The following is a 15,670-nucleotide window of genomic DNA, read 5'->3' on the forward strand; positions in this document are numbered from 1 at the left end:
ACATAATGTTGATTAATGTGAAGTTAACTGGAGGAAGTCAAGGACAATTAAAGGGATAGCTGTATTCATTTAAGTCTACGTTATATTTAGAATATTTTCACTGCTGTACCTCGCCGTCAGACAGCCCTTTACCTCGCCATCAGACAGCCCTTTACCTCGCCGTCAGACAGCCCTTTACCTCGCCGTCAGACAGCCCTTTACCTCGCCGTCAGACAGCCCTTTACCTCGCCGTCAGACAGCCCTTTACCTCGCCGTCAGACAGCCCTTTACCTCGCCGTCAGACAGCCCTTTACCTCGCCGTCAGACAGCCCTTTACCTCGCTGTCAGACAGCCCTTTTCCTCGCTGTCAGACAGCCCTTTACCTCGCCGTCAGACAGCCCTTTACCTCGCCGTCAGACAGCCCTTTACCTCGCCATCAGACAGCCCTTTACCTCGCCGTCAGACAGCCCTTTACCTCGCCGTCAGACAGCCCTTTACCTCGCCGTCAGACAGCCCTTTACCTCGCCGTCAGACAGCCCTTTACCTCGCTGTCAGACAGTCCTTTACCTCGCCATCAGACAGCCCTTTACCTCGCCGTCAGACAGCCCTTTACCTCGCCGTCAGACAGCCCTTTACCTCGCCGTCAGACAGCCCTTTACCTCGCCGTCAGACAGCCCTTTACCTCGCTGTCAGACAGTCCTTTACCTCGCCTTCAGACAGCCCTTTACCTCGCCGTCAGACAGCCCTTTACCTCGCCGTCAGACAGCCCTTTACCTCGCCGTCAGACAGCCCTTTACCTCGCTGTCAGACAGCCCTTTACCTCGCCGTCAGACAGCCCTTTACCTCGCTGTCAGACAGTCCTTTACCTCACTGTCAGACAGCCCTTTACCTCACTGTCAGACAGTCCTTTACCTCACTGTCAGACAGTCCTTTACCTCACTGTCAGACAGCCCTTTACCTCGCCATCAGACAGCCCTTTACCTCGCCATCAGACAGCCCTTTACCTCGCCGTCAGACAGCCCTTTACCTCGCTGTCAGACAGCCCTTTACCTCGCCGTCAGACAGCCCTTTACCTCGCTGTCAGACAGTCCTTTACCTCACTGTCAGACAGCCCTTTACCTCACTGTCAGACAGCCCTTTACCTCACTGTCAGACAGTCCTTTACCTCACTGTCAGACAGTCCTTTACCTCACTGTCAGACAGCCCTTTACCTCGCCATCAGACAGCCCTTTACCTCGCCATCAGACAGCCCTTTACCTCGCCGTCAGACAGCCCTTTACCTCGCTGTCAGACAGTCCTTTACCTCACTGTCAGACAGCCCTTTACCTCACTGTCAGACAGTCCTTTACCTCACTGTCAGACAGCCCTTTACCTCGCCATCAGACAGCCCTTTACCTCGCCATCAGACAGCCCTTTACCTCGCCGTCAGACAGCCCTTTACCTCGCTGTCAGACAGTCCTTTACCTCACTGTCAGACAGCCCTTTACCTCACTGTCAGACAGCCCTTTACCTCACTGTCAGACAGTCCTTTACCTCACTGTCAGACAGCCCTTTACCTTGCCATCAGACAGCCGTTTACCTCGCCGTCAGACGGCCCTTTCTGACGGGGAACTTGAAACCATTATATCGCTCTCTTCACAGCCACCAGACTCCATTCAGAAAAACAGTAATTTTACCTCTCAGAACAGGCGTTGCTGGTCTACCGCTGCATCTATCAGCTAGTTGGTTTGTGTTAAACTTTGGTGTTTAAAGGGTTAGTTCGGATTCTCAAACTAACCGATCGATGCAGCGGTAGACCAGCAGCTCCCGTGTTCTAAGAGGTAAAAATACTGTTTTTTTCAAGGAAGTCTGGTGGCTTTGAAGAGGGAATATTTTCACCACATTACCTCGCCATCAGACAGCCCCTTCTGGCGGGGAACTGAAGCGGTTATATTCCATTGAAAAAAACTGGAATTTTATATTGGTTAGTTAGTTAGTTAAAAAATAAGTAATTTTACCTTGCAGAATACAGAAGTTGCTGGTCTACCGCTGCCTCGATCGGTTGGTTAGTTTGTGAATCCGAACTAACCAAAGTCACACAATAACACAAACAAACTAACAGATGTAAAATTACTGTTTTTTCAATGGAGTCTGGCTTTGAAGAGAGCATAGATGGATACAACTGCTTTAGTTCCCCGTCAGAAAGAGCTGACTGACGGCGAGGGAAAGTGGTGAAAATATTATATTAATTTACCTCTTTAAGGCGTCTTATGGTACGTGTCCACAGCCTCCGTGTTTTCCACGCCCCCCATTCATTGTCTATGTAAGCAGCTGTGCAAAGCATTCTGGTAGCGTGGCGTCGCAATTCGAGAGACTAGGCGTCACGACGCCCGCTCCTCATTTGCATAAAGTTGAGGGCTCGTCTACTTTATGTAAATCACGGGCGTCCGACGCGACTCGCCGCCTCTCGAAAACTCCCGAGGATCTTTTAAACTAAACGTTGTTGATCTAAAATAAAGACAGATTCATCAACATGGATTATTTCTCTCCTCAAATGTTTTCAGAAACACATCTCAGTGAACTATTTACGTGAAATAAGAGAAGAAAGTTTCCAAACGAGCCTCCAGACTGGTTCCGGTTTGAAAGCTGGGAGCAGCAGCCAACGGCGGGAAAGCGTTCGTCCAATCAGGAGCCGAGTGCCTTGTCTCTAGGGACAGCACACCAAGCGTCCAATGCTGGGAAGCGTCGCGTCCCCTCGCGATAAAAAACGCCCCTGTGGACACGTAGCATTACAGACCCCCATTGACAACGTCTATGCAAATGATTGAAAGATGGCTGCTCAGATGACACTGATCTGTGCTATTGACCGTGCCATACTGGGATAACGAGGTGTTCTGGCAGGTTGTGTTGCCGCCACCCTCTCGTGTGATACGCCAGGTGGCTGAACGAGGTTGGAGCCTGGCGGCTGCAGACTGCCAGCGTCTGGATAGAGAGGTGGACGTGAGACAGACAGACGGCGAGCGGTGCCAGCGCCTGGAGAATGATGATGGATGATGGATGATGGATGATGGATGATGGATGATGGATGATGGATGATGGATGATGGATGATGGATGATGGCGGCGGCGGCGGCTGGAGTCAGTGGCGTTGAACGACGACACGCTGGTATGCTTATTGGTTTGGCTCAGAAAAGGCAGCTCAGTCCACTAATGTCCCACCGGGTTCATCACTGACGTCTCCTAATGGAGCGGTTCTGATGAATGTGGACCAGACATACATCCCACTGGGTAAACATTTAGAAAGTGAAGCAGTGAGACTCTGAACTCCAGATCTGCTGACTTTAAGCTTTCAGGGTGTTCACATCCATCCTGGGTGAACGGTGTACGACACCTTTATACATAGTCCACCAATGTTAGGACCATAGAGCAGGTCACTGATCTGAAACAATCACAGTGAAATGTTCCTGAGTGTCCAAGATAGTCACATGACTTAGATCCATAACCAGCAGGAAGTGAAGCTGGCTGCAGTAACACGGCTGACGGAGCATCACCAGGAGAGACAGCAGGCAGCTGCTGATGTCTGTGAGTCGTAGTTTGACTACTAGTGATGACAAACACTGAAGCTTTACACAGAAACTCCACACGCTCCCTTTAAATATGGTGATTTGATTTTAGCTGAAGCGGGCCGGATGACGGCACCCACCTGTCACTCAAAGTGGCCACGCCCTCATTATGCCTACCTTTACACTTTAATATGATATAAAACTGGTGAGTTATATAAAAACCTTCCCCCTGTATAGTGGTCATGAACGGGGATATTATCTATAGAGACCACAACCGTGGCCTTTTTTTCCGGACATATTTCTGCCTTTTTGGGACATATTTCGGACATACTTTTGGATATTTCTTTTTAGCATTTTTTCTGACATATTTCAGCCTTTTTTTTAAAAATAATTCAGACATATTTAGGCTTTTTCTGCTTTTTTTTTTTTTTTTTTTTTTTTACATATTTCAGACATTTTTCAGACTTTTTATTCAGACATATATCGCCTTTTTTCGGACATATTTCGCCCTTTTTGGGACATTTTTTGGGCCATATTTCGGACATACTTTTGCATATTTTTGTTAAGCATTTTTTCAGACATATTTCTGCCTTTTTTTTTTAAATAATTCAGACATATTTTGGCATTTTCTTATTTTATTTTGGGCCTTTTTTGGACATATTTCAGCCTTTCTTAAGCCTTTTATTTTGAAAATATTTCAGACATTTTTCAGACTTTCATACAGACATACTTTGGCATTTTTTCGAACATATTTCAGCCTTTCACATTTTTTTTTCCAGACATAGTATTTAGGCTTTGTTCAGCCTTATTTTCGGACATATTTTGGCCTTTTTTAGAAGTTAGCATGCAGCTTTAGCTCTGCTCTGTCTAGCTCTGCTTTTCCTGTCAATGTGTGAAACCCAAAGTGTTTCCATCCTTTACTGGATGTGTAGTGTTTACCACGCTGGATTTAACATGGGAGGGTGCAGGTCGTATCCACGCTGACCCTCCAACGTTTTAGACTCTCTGAGGTTTGTTTTGGTTGACGGATACGGAATAGATATGACGTCACGTTACTCAGACTACCACAATAAAAGCGGTAACTTCCTCCTACCTCCACATAACGAAAACACAACCATTCTTAGTTTCAGGTGATTATACACTAAAGAAAACATTTAACACATAACAGTTATTAATAATATATTCCATTTCTGCTAATAAATCCCCCTAAATGCTACACTGGTCCTTTAAATGTGGCGGTATTACAGTATGTATGAGAAGGACTACAATTCCAACCTGCCTGACGTCAACGCGATGTGAAGATGCATACTGACCTGCCGCGTGTTCATGTCATCGTAACATCAGCCTACCTGGCACAAATAAATTGCGTTCTGGTAACACAGCGTTACTTGGAATAATAACTGTAATATAATGACTGTTTAGTAAATGGTAATCCCTTACACTACTTGTAACTTACACACTGGACTGTATAAACTAAGCTGTTCTGGTCTGAATGCTTCAGACTGGACTGTCCTGTATTTGAGAAGGAGCCCTGAGCTGCTCTCTGATCTCTACTGTGTCTCTGGCTGCTATCAGCTGCCTGTGTTCAGTGTGACCTTGACGGTGCTGCTGCTGCTGTGGACCCACCTGCAGTGGAGGGGAGGTGAGTGAATGTGCTCAGACAGGTGAGCGTGAACCAGGTAGAGGACAGCGAGGCTCCCGCCAGCATCAGCACCAGGATCAGCTTCAACATCCCACGAATGGAGTCTGCAAACCTGGGAGGAGGAATATCAGTTAATACACCACAACAACAACACCACCACCACCACCACTGAGGGAACATATCCTGAAATAAAACAGCTCCATAGCTACAACCAGCAGCTCCGTCTAAACGTGGGCTTCCTCCGTGTCATCATCTATTACCGGAGACATGCGTTGTCTCAGAGGAAGGCCGGATCATTCCCTTCTCCCACTTCTTTCTGGGAGCGTCACTTGTTCTTGTCATTACACGAGCTGAGACACTTCTCCCACAGTTGATTCAATTTGTTTCAGCAGCTAAGCAGGCGGACTTGAGATGCACATTGTAATATATTGTGGAAGACAAGCCACCGGGCCGTTCCCAAACTCCCTCCCTCTCTCTCCCTCTCTCTCTCTCTCTTGAGCATTGCGGTTTGTCTTTGTAGCCCTCTCTAAACCCTCATAGTTCATTAACTCCCCTCCGCTCCTCTGCATATGTATGCTAGTGAGAGATTAGATGAAGCTACAGAAGCCGGTAGCAAAGAGAAAGACACTAATTACTTTTGTTTTGTTGCTCACAGACACGATGCTCGATGAAAAAGGAGGGTTACACTCCGACAATGAACTTAATGCACGAATAAAAGAAGGAGCGCGTTGGAAGAGGCTGATTAGTTCAGCTAGGTTGTGAAGTTTCTGTCAGCGAGCTTGAGGGAAATCATCCTCCAGACGGATAATGAGAACATCGCCACGCGGCGGCGTTTTGTAGACGACAACGACGACGTCTCCGGGGATTTCACCGCGTCACCTCCTCGTTCACAGGACAGCAGCTATACTCTCTATTCATTAATCAATTTGGTTTTTCATGGACAAAGAACAGATAGACCAAAACACAAGAGATTAAACAAAGAGATAGAAACAATAAAGAGCTCCAGGGATGATGTGAAACAGGAAGTTAGCATCGCCCTCGTTACTATGGGTCGGGACGATTCACCTCATCTCATCGATATGTTTTGTGATTTATTGTGATTGTTGTTAACTTTATTAATACTAAACCATGAGGGGAACAAGTTGAAACATACACTTCTAGAGACTTTTACTCTAAATGAATCCAGTAAACATGTTTGATTATCAGCATGTATGTAGTCAGAGATGTTCTGAAGTCAAATATATCAGTCATCGTCAGGAATTATTGATTATCCAGCAACCCAGAAATCAAAGAATAAAGACATTTCCCTCACAGATTAGTGGTATTTTCTTTTTAATTTATGATGTTTTATACTTCTGGTGAATATAATCCATCAATCTTATTTCTATAAATGTATTTTGTATAAACAGTTCCCTTTGTTAACACCTTATTTTGAAAAGCGGACGTAGTCCCACGTGTCTACTTCCTCTAACTTCTCCAAGGTGGTCTCTAGCTCTCCCGTCAGCTCCGTTCTCTTTATCCATCCATGGTCAGCTCCATCGGGGCCGTTTCAATGCAGAGAACAGTAATGTCAGTATCTGGGTGCTCTACAGTCGTAGCGTCGGCCCATTTGACCACGGAGACGAGAGCGATGGCCGGCTCCACCGCACGTTACTGCCGTACCATAACGTTTCCTGCTAACTTTTTCTGCCTTTTTGCGGAAATATTTCTGACATTTTTCAGACTTTTATTCAGCCTTTTTTCCGACATATTTTCGGAATTTTGTTTGAGCATATTTCATCCTTTTTTTGGCTTCTTTTCAGACATATTTTGCTCTTTTTTGGACATTTCTTGGGCCATATTTCGGCATTTTTTTCTGCCTTTTTCAGACATATTTCAGACATTTTTCAGACTTTTTATTCAGACATATCGGCCTTTTGTTTGAACATATTCTGGCATTAAAGAATCTATTTCAAAATCCTAAAAAAGATAAATACCCCTCTGGTGTGCACCACACAAGCTCACAAGCTCATTTGAAGGCAGCACTAGCCGGCGTGCCAGGACGGATGCTGATACTAGAGAGTGATTCCTTCCTTTAGACTCCAGATCAGTGTGAGAGATCAGATCTGAGGTTTGAACCGATGAGCTGGTTGTAGTTGGACGAGGCCGTCCGGTCAGCGGGCCAAGCTCTCCACTACAGAGATGTCTGGCGTCTCTGCTCCACAGCTACACGCCTCAAATCTGCATCACCCATCTGCCACCGCCTGGCTCAACCCTTCAGCCGCCGCCGGTGCCAGAGAGGGATGAAACCCTCGTCACCCCCCGCCCCTCCCCCACCACCCAGACGAGCCCTCATCTCTTTACAGAGAGGATGACAGACTACCCCCCCCCCCCCGTATCACGTCCAATCTGATCACCATAAGTAGCTTATGTCCTCCCAACTCTGACGGTCCCTGAGTCCACTTGATAAAGAGCTCGCTCACTGATTGGCGAGATAAGTCCGGTTCATGACACCGTTAGAGTTAAACTAACAACTGAAGTTTGAGGCTTTGAAAACCACCAGATTAAAGCCCCCTCCTCTCCCCTCCAGTGTAATGTGGCATTTCTATATTTCATATTTATTTGAGTCATTTCCAGACTAAGTTGATCAGACACACCGTTTCTGACTAATAACTTCAGTTTGTGCTCAAAGTTCAAAAAGAAGGTTGTTGTTAAAATGTGAATATGACGCCTGACGATAGTAGAAGCTGCAGGTCAAAGGTCATCCTCCAAGCTGCAGGTCAAAGGTCATCCTCCAAGCTGCAGGCGAACTCATGCTCATGTACGTCTGAGCAGCAAACTGAACAATCTGTTTATCAGTCAGTTAGTTAGCTGGTTAGCTGTAGTTAGCTAGTCCAACTTGTTGCCGTAGCTAACGGAGGTTTTTCATTTGATTGTGTACTGTGTGTTTCTTCTTTACCGTCTCCTCCTGCTCGAGATAAAGTAACAGAAAGCAGACGATACCGGAGGTTCACCGGCCTCTAACAGGTCCGGACGACGGGAGCGCACAACTTTCATCTCAACAGAAAACCAGAGAGAAGTCCCGTTAGATTAATAAAGGAATCTCAGAGCCGCCCGGTGCGGTGTTGGTGTTGGTGTTGGTGTTGGTGTCGGTGTCGGTGTCGGTGTCGGTGTCGGTGCTGGAGCTGAGGAGAGAGCGCCCGGTGTTAGCATCTCCAAAACGTTGCCTTTCAAACGGCGGACCCTCGGTAACATGTAAAGTATATCCGTCCTCCGCGGCGGCTCCTCGGTGCAGCAGCAGCCAGACGGCCGCCTCGCCAGGAGGAGACGGTGAAGAAGAGCGCGAGTGAGAGAGAGAGAGAGAGAGAGAGAGAGAGAGAGAGTTGATGTGTTGAGATAATTCTGGTCTGATGAACAGTAAATTCATCTAAACTGGGTTGAGATGATGCAATCTGGTTGCCATGGTGATGAATAACGTCTGACTGTTAACCACACCCTCGTTCTCTGTTTGAGAAAGAACCAAAAAACAGGAAGTAACGCTGGCTGGAGGGACGCTTTAAGGTCTTTGCTCACTAAGTCCGTATTTTTCGTTATGCACAGAAACCTTTCACACTGAGTCCGATGCGTTTTATTATTCTCTTCGTTGCAAAGATTCGCAATACAAGACAAAACTGAATTAACTGCGTGGGAGAGATGGATAGCACTCGTCCCAACAGGGTTAATGAACGGATGACGTTAGCTAGAAGTTATCGATTAGCTGCCTACAGAACCATTACTACAGTCTGATCTTTCCTACATCCTCAATCTATCTTTACATTCTGCATTTTTGTATTCTTATATTTCTTTATCATAAAGTATTTTGTGCTGAGAGACGGAGTGAATGTTTGTCAGACGCTATATTGGATGATGACGTTTGAACGGACGGTGGCTCTGAGAGGTCAAACAACTCTGTGTAAATGTGACTGACAACAGGAGGTCGTATTTCAGATGGAACATAGGTGTACAAAGACCTTTAATGCAAAATGGACAGGCCACAGACAAGGAGGGAAGTCAGAAGGTCTGGAAACACTTTGTTGGTTTTGGTGTTTTGATGAGATTTGCTGACAATAAGAGGAATCCAGAATAATACTGAAAGCACCAACGGTGCCTCCGCTGATATAATTCAGAGCCGTGTCACACTACTCAGTGAGTAAAGAGGGTCGAGTCACCTCGCGAGGCGACGCCAGAATTAAAAGTCTATCTTTTCCACTGCTCTAACAGGATTTATTGGCCATAAAGATAACATCATGTAGAATCAGATTACATTTTCTGCCTGCGGACGGACAATGATGAAATATCATCCTCAGCGTGATAGATTAGAAATTGGGCCCGTCTACGTTTTTTAGTGCGAGGGACATGCAGTAAATAACTAAATAGATGCAGACGGAGTAATATGATGATGACCAGCATGCAATCACAGATTGTCCTCCGTTTGCAGGCAAAACAAATTAGGCGCCGGCTGACGCTCATTTGTGTTCGCTTCCATCTCGTCTCATTAACCTGGAGTCTGGCTCACACCTCGGTGATATGAAGGAGAAGGACCTGGGTCTGTTTTCTGACGCCTCATCCTCCCTCTCTCCCTCTTTTACCAGGGTTTGTAATGGGAAGATAACGAGGGACGCTTGTTAGGTATTCTTTCAACGCTCCTCGAGCCGTGAGAAAAAAAAGCGTACAGCGTGTGACTGTCGTCCAATCAGCTCCTGTCGTCCAATCAGCTCCTGTCGTCCAATCAGCTTCTGTCGTCCAATCAGCTCCTGTCGTCCAATCAGCTCCTGTCGTCCAATCAGCTCCTGTGTGAGCCACACAATTAACCAGCTCCCAGATAGTCTGTTAAATGTTTTCCATGACGGGCACCAGACCACCTATCCACTGGCAACACACCGGCAATGTCATGTCTGCAGACAGCCAGTGTTTTCTTTTTCTTTGCAAAGGCCAAGTGCTAATCCCCCCCCCCCGAAGAACTGTATCTCTGCAGGAGTAAAGGACACTTAAAACGTGAAACTGCAGCACCTGCAGCACCAAAAGCATTTAAACTGTGGAAACTGTGCTCAGCGTTGGAGCTAGCTGGAGGAAGCTGCAGGGAGAAGGACAGCTAGCGGCGTATAATAAGTCACATCTTGAAATTAACATCTTAAAAGGCTGCTGGTGGGTGAGACGGAGGACAAAGAGCGCTCTCTGCTCAGTTCATTACCACGAGCTTTCCTCCCAACATCTCCTCGTCATATTACAGCGAGCTGATGGAGAAGAGGGAAACTAGAGTTACAGCCTGGTGGTCGTACGCCTCCGCTGAAGGACGGCTGACACTAAAAGATCATTCAAATCTTAACAGAAGTTGAAAATGTGAGAAACTCTAAACACATAACGACGTGTTAGATTTAATAATGTTCTGTTACATTTAACAGTTTTGTTCCTCTGGATATTTAGGATGGATGGATGAAGTCATGGAGACACGTTAAATAAACACTGATCGTTGTTCCTCCATCTCTGAGCTCCATCGTACTACTACTTTAAACTACTTTATCCTTCACGTTTAGCATTAGCTCATGTGTTAGCCGCGACACCATGACGACGGTGGTTGTTCTTCCTTCTTCATCGGCTGTCGTTCTTTCCCACGTGACTGCGTCATCGTTTGTCGTCGGAGTTCCCCACACACAACAGGATATCCCATCATAAATATACAACATGTTTAATATTTGAAATCGGTGCGGCCAAGATGGACTACGAAAATGATTAGAAAATATGTGAAAAATGTCCAAAAAATATGTGAAAACTAAACAAAATAACATTTATTAGTAAAGAGGACTTTCTACAAGCTGAAAGCATGAAACACCATTCAGAAATATGTGAAAAATATCCGAAAAATGTCTGAAAATTATAATTAAAATATGTGAAAAGTATTCGAAAAATTTCCAAATATTATTAGTAAAATATCTGAAAAATATATGTAAAAAATCCAAACAATGTCTGAAAAATAATAATAAAATGTGAAAACTGAACTAAATAAGATCTTTTAGTAAAAAAGGACTTTCTACAAGTTAAAAGCATGAAAAAACATTCAGAAATATGTGAAAAATATCCGAAAAATGTCTGAAAATTATAATTAAAATATGTGAAAAGTATTCGAAAAATTTCCAAATATTATTAGTAAAATATCTGAAAAATATATGTAAAAAATCCAAACAATGTCTGAAAAATAATAATAAAATGTGAAAACTGAACTAAATAAGATCTTTTAGTAAAAAAGGACTTTCTACAAGTTAAAAGCATGAAAAAACATTCAGAAATATGTGAAAAATATCCCAAAAATATCCGAAGTTAATAGTAAAATATGTGAAAAAAATATTTAAAAAATGTCGAACAATATGTAAAAAAAATGTCCGAAAAATATTAGTAAAATATCTGAATTTTTTTGTACAATATCCAAAAAAGGTGTGTAAAATAGTAGTGAAATATGTGAAAACTAAACGAAATAACATCTATTAGTAAAGAGGACTTTCTACAAGCTGAAAGTATAAAACACCATTCAGACATGTGAAAAAATATCCGAAAAGTATTATTAAAATATGCGTAAAATATGTGAAAAAGATATTGAAAATATCTGAAAAATGCATGAAAAATATATGAAGAATGTCTTAAAAATATCCCCAAAAATACCAGTAAAATATGTGAAAAATATAAAAAAATGATTAGTAAAATATGTGAAAACTAAACACAACAGCATCTATTAGTGAAGAGGACTTTCTATAAGACCATTCAGATATGTAGAGTCGTCCTCTCACACACCTGACTGGACCCTATCCAGCCGTGTATCAGCAGGTTACTAACTATTCAACGGCCGTGTACATGTAGAGCTAATGACATGTGGCCAATTGTTAAAGCTGAATTTCATTAAAGAGTAAACTGTTGCAGCACAGAGAGGCTAATCAATCCCTCCAGTGAGTCCCAGTCTATGTAATCAACACCAATAACTCAACAGCTCTGTTTACATACACTCTCATCTGCTGCTGCTAACAGCTCCATTGATTAACAGAGCGAGTTATGGGCTCATTCCCCTGATTACAGCTCTGAGGAAACACTGTGGGCCGGTGGGGAGTGCTGATTGGTTCCTCGGCCTGCGATAAACATACATCCGTCGGGGCGGGGAGGAATGAATCCCTGGATTCTGCAGACTCCACACTTTGTCTTTGCAGCGTGGCTCTCTATCCATCAACGGAGCTGAAGTGGCTCGTTGCATTAGCATCTATCCCCCCCCCTCTATCACAGCGTCGCTGCATCAGATCATATATATTAAAGGACACTAGATGAGATTAGAGAGAGTTATTAATAATGTTATAAACAATATGGCTTTCCTAGAGTCACGGGGGAAACACTGAAGTATCATATGTTTGCATACTGAGTGATGGATTTATTATTTTCATGCTTTATCAATAACTTGACTTTGACTGGAACAGGATCTCTCATTAATGATGTACAACTGGCGTGGAAATACTCTTATGATGCTTTTACTAAAATTATAAATAAACATGCTGCTCCTTTCCGCACATTTAGAGTGAAAGGCTGAAACAATCTTTGGTTTTCCCCTCAGCTGTCCAGTCGACTAAAAGAAAGAGATAAAGTCAGAAAATCCAAATCCCAGGCTGACTAGCTGATTTTAACACAGCTCCCAAATCTTTTAACCTCTCTCGTTAGAAACTACTAGTAACCTAAATGATCGTGGGAAAGTTTGGAAAGTAATAAAATCTCCATTTGGAAATGCAACTACAAATGAGTTGCCGGCCTGCGATGTGAAAGAGTCATGTCCTGTAGCTAAATATAAAAACAAATGTCCGAAAATTATTAGTAAAATATCTGAAAAATGTCCAAAAAATACCAGTAAAATATGTGAAAACTAAACAAAATAACATCTATTTGTAAAGAGGTCTTTCTACAAGCTAAAAGCATCACAAAACATTCAGAAATATGTGTAAAAAAATCTGAAAATTATGTTTAAAATATCCGAAAAATGTGTGAAAAATATCCAAAAAAGGTCCGAAAATTATTAGTAAAATATCTGAAAAATGTGTGAAAAATACCAGTAAAATATGTGAAAACTAAACAAAATAACATCTATTTTTAAAGAGGACTTTCTACAAGCTAAAAGCATGAAAGACACATGATTCAGACGTATGAAGTCGTCCTCTCACACACCTGACTGGACACAATCAGCAGTATCTTACCTGGCCATCGCGACTCCAAACACACATCCACCAACAGTCGACCAGAAACCGATCCAACCTGCGTCCACCTGCGTGTCAGAACAGAACAGAAGAAGAAGAAGAGGAATAAAGGTTATTCAGTGTTCAACATGCGGTCCGTGACAGGACGGAGCTCGACGGAGGAGTCTGCCGAGGCCTGTCAATCACTGCTTCTGCTAGATTTACAGGCGGCTTTGCTACAACAACAGCTGTGCGTGTGTGTGTGTGTGTGTGTGTGTGTGTGTGTGTTGTCCTGACGTATTTACAGGGATGAAGGCCGACGCATCCCTTAAAGTCAGGAGAAAGGACGTTATGGTTAAAGGACGGCAGCAGAATCAATAAAAGGTAACGTGTAGCGGCGTGCACGCACACATCAAACCAAACCAATCAGTGTGTAGCACGCGGCCAAGATCGTCTCCGAGAGCCAGTGAAGGTGTTTGGTTGCCATCAATCTCCCCGAGGCAACAGATCCAACCAGATGGAGGATGAGACGGCCCGGCAGCAGAATGTTAAGTAGGATCTGATGCTTTCTGCCTAATCAGACTCTGCATCGACCTGTCATCAACGTCTATAATGAGGAGAAGTGGACGATCAAAGTTATTAAATGTAAAAGGTCTTCTGGTTTAGTAAGTGATGAACGTCAAAACGTCATCGTAATATTTTTTGCACGATGCTTGTTTGCTTGACTTGAAGCAGCTCGGCGAGGTGAAACTACACCGACACGCCGAGTAAACGAAGAGGATCGTATATAATCCACGTAATCGTGAACCAGGAAATATAAATATCGACAAACGCTGCGTAGAGAGGCGGTCGGGGGGGCAAAAAACAGTTTTTTCGCTGTTCGTACATCACGTGAAACCAGAAGTCAACATTGACTTATTTGTCACGTAACTTTCCGTACTTAAGTAACGCCACTTCTGTAGTTATCTTAACCCAAACGTTGACTTACTTGTAACGTAACTTCCAAACTTAAGTTGCGCTCAGCCAAGAAGACTAGAAGACTATTTTGAAAAGACTGCATGCATGTAACAAGCAGAAATGTACACGTGTTGCACGCATGAAAAATGAGGAATAACTATTCATAAGATATATAAAATGCTATATGAGGATACATTGATTCACAAACATGTTGAAACACCCACTGGCACCTACATAACGGCTGCTGGTTATCTGTGTAGGCTGTGCAGCACCAGTGCGAGGGTTTCTAAGGTATATATATATATATATATATATATATATATATATATAACGTCACATCAGTTGGAAGCTGAACACAACACACTGCTCGCCAATCCATTTCAATTCTGAGATGCAAATGACTGTTATTTGATGTGCGGGTGGAGAGTTAATTAACTGCAGTATTCTTAGAGCCTTGGAAGCCTAAAAAGGGGCCAGGTTTTGAAGCGTAATCACGTCTGCTGTATTGCGATTGTGTCAATAAGCTGGAGATGACTGGTGTCAGCGTGGGGAAAGCCAAGGTTTGTTTTCACTGATTCCCTTTCTCTCAATGTCTTGTTAGAAGCCATTTTAAGCCAATAATCAAAGACCTTATCCTTAGCTCTGGTTCTACATGGTGTTCCTACACCGACTCACTGCACGTAATCCCAGAAAATCCACAAGACGGCGTTTAATAGCGAGGAAGTGCTCCATGTGAAGGCAGAGCTTCACTCTGATGAAGATAAACACTGATCCAGAACTTCATAAGTGGCTTTTTCTATACGGGGAAAAAAAAAAAAAAACACAGCAATCAGACTAAAAGAAGCAGGTTCTGCACTTCTGTGAATTCTAAATGGATCCTCTCTCCATTAAGGCTTTCCTGAGTCATACACTCATTATGGTGATGCTAAGCTCGACGCTAAATCCTTCAGTCTGCAGAGCTCACACAGCAAACGCCAGCAGGAGTGAAGCACTTTCACAAGATCTGAAACGATCCCAGTTCCAGGTCAGGGGTCGATTTACAGAAACTTCTTAAGTCTTAGGTTTAGATAGGAAGAGTCTAATGCACAGGCACGGTCTGCGTTGGTTCAGGGTTCACTGAACCTCCGAGAAATGCATCTACATGTTTTTATAATAACGTAGAACTAATAACTTATTGTAATGATGAATAATATCGACCTTGTTGTGTCTTCTTATTGACAGAATAAGAAACCAACGAGATAAGAAGATAGATTTGTGGTCTTTTTATTTATAGATTCTGTTGCGCCATGTAAACAAACCACATCCCGATCAGCTGTGAGCTCCAGATCAGACTGGAGA

General features: G+C 43.6%; 1 protein-coding gene across 1 annotated transcript in view; it reads right to left on the minus strand.

Moving 5' to 3' along the window:
• slc49a4 (solute carrier family 49 member 4) overlaps positions 1–15,670 on the minus strand; it is a 74,009-nt gene that overhangs the window by 14,909 nt on the left and 43,430 nt on the right. Inside the window, exons 6-7 of the mRNA XM_074657960.1 lie at positions 13,397–13,464; positions 5,147–5,274 (exon numbers count right to left, since the gene is read on the minus strand). Coding sequence (XP_074514061.1) covers positions 5,147–5,274; positions 13,397–13,464 — 196 coding nt within the window. The remainder of the gene's footprint in view (positions 1–5,146; positions 5,275–13,396; positions 13,465–15,670) is intronic.

The sequence above is a fragment of the Sebastes fasciatus genome, chromosome 14, assembly GCF_043250625.1.
Source record: "Sebastes fasciatus isolate fSebFas1 chromosome 14, fSebFas1.pri, whole genome shotgun sequence".
NCBI classification, from domain to species: Eukaryota; Metazoa; Chordata; class Actinopteri; order Perciformes; family Sebastidae; genus Sebastes; species Sebastes fasciatus.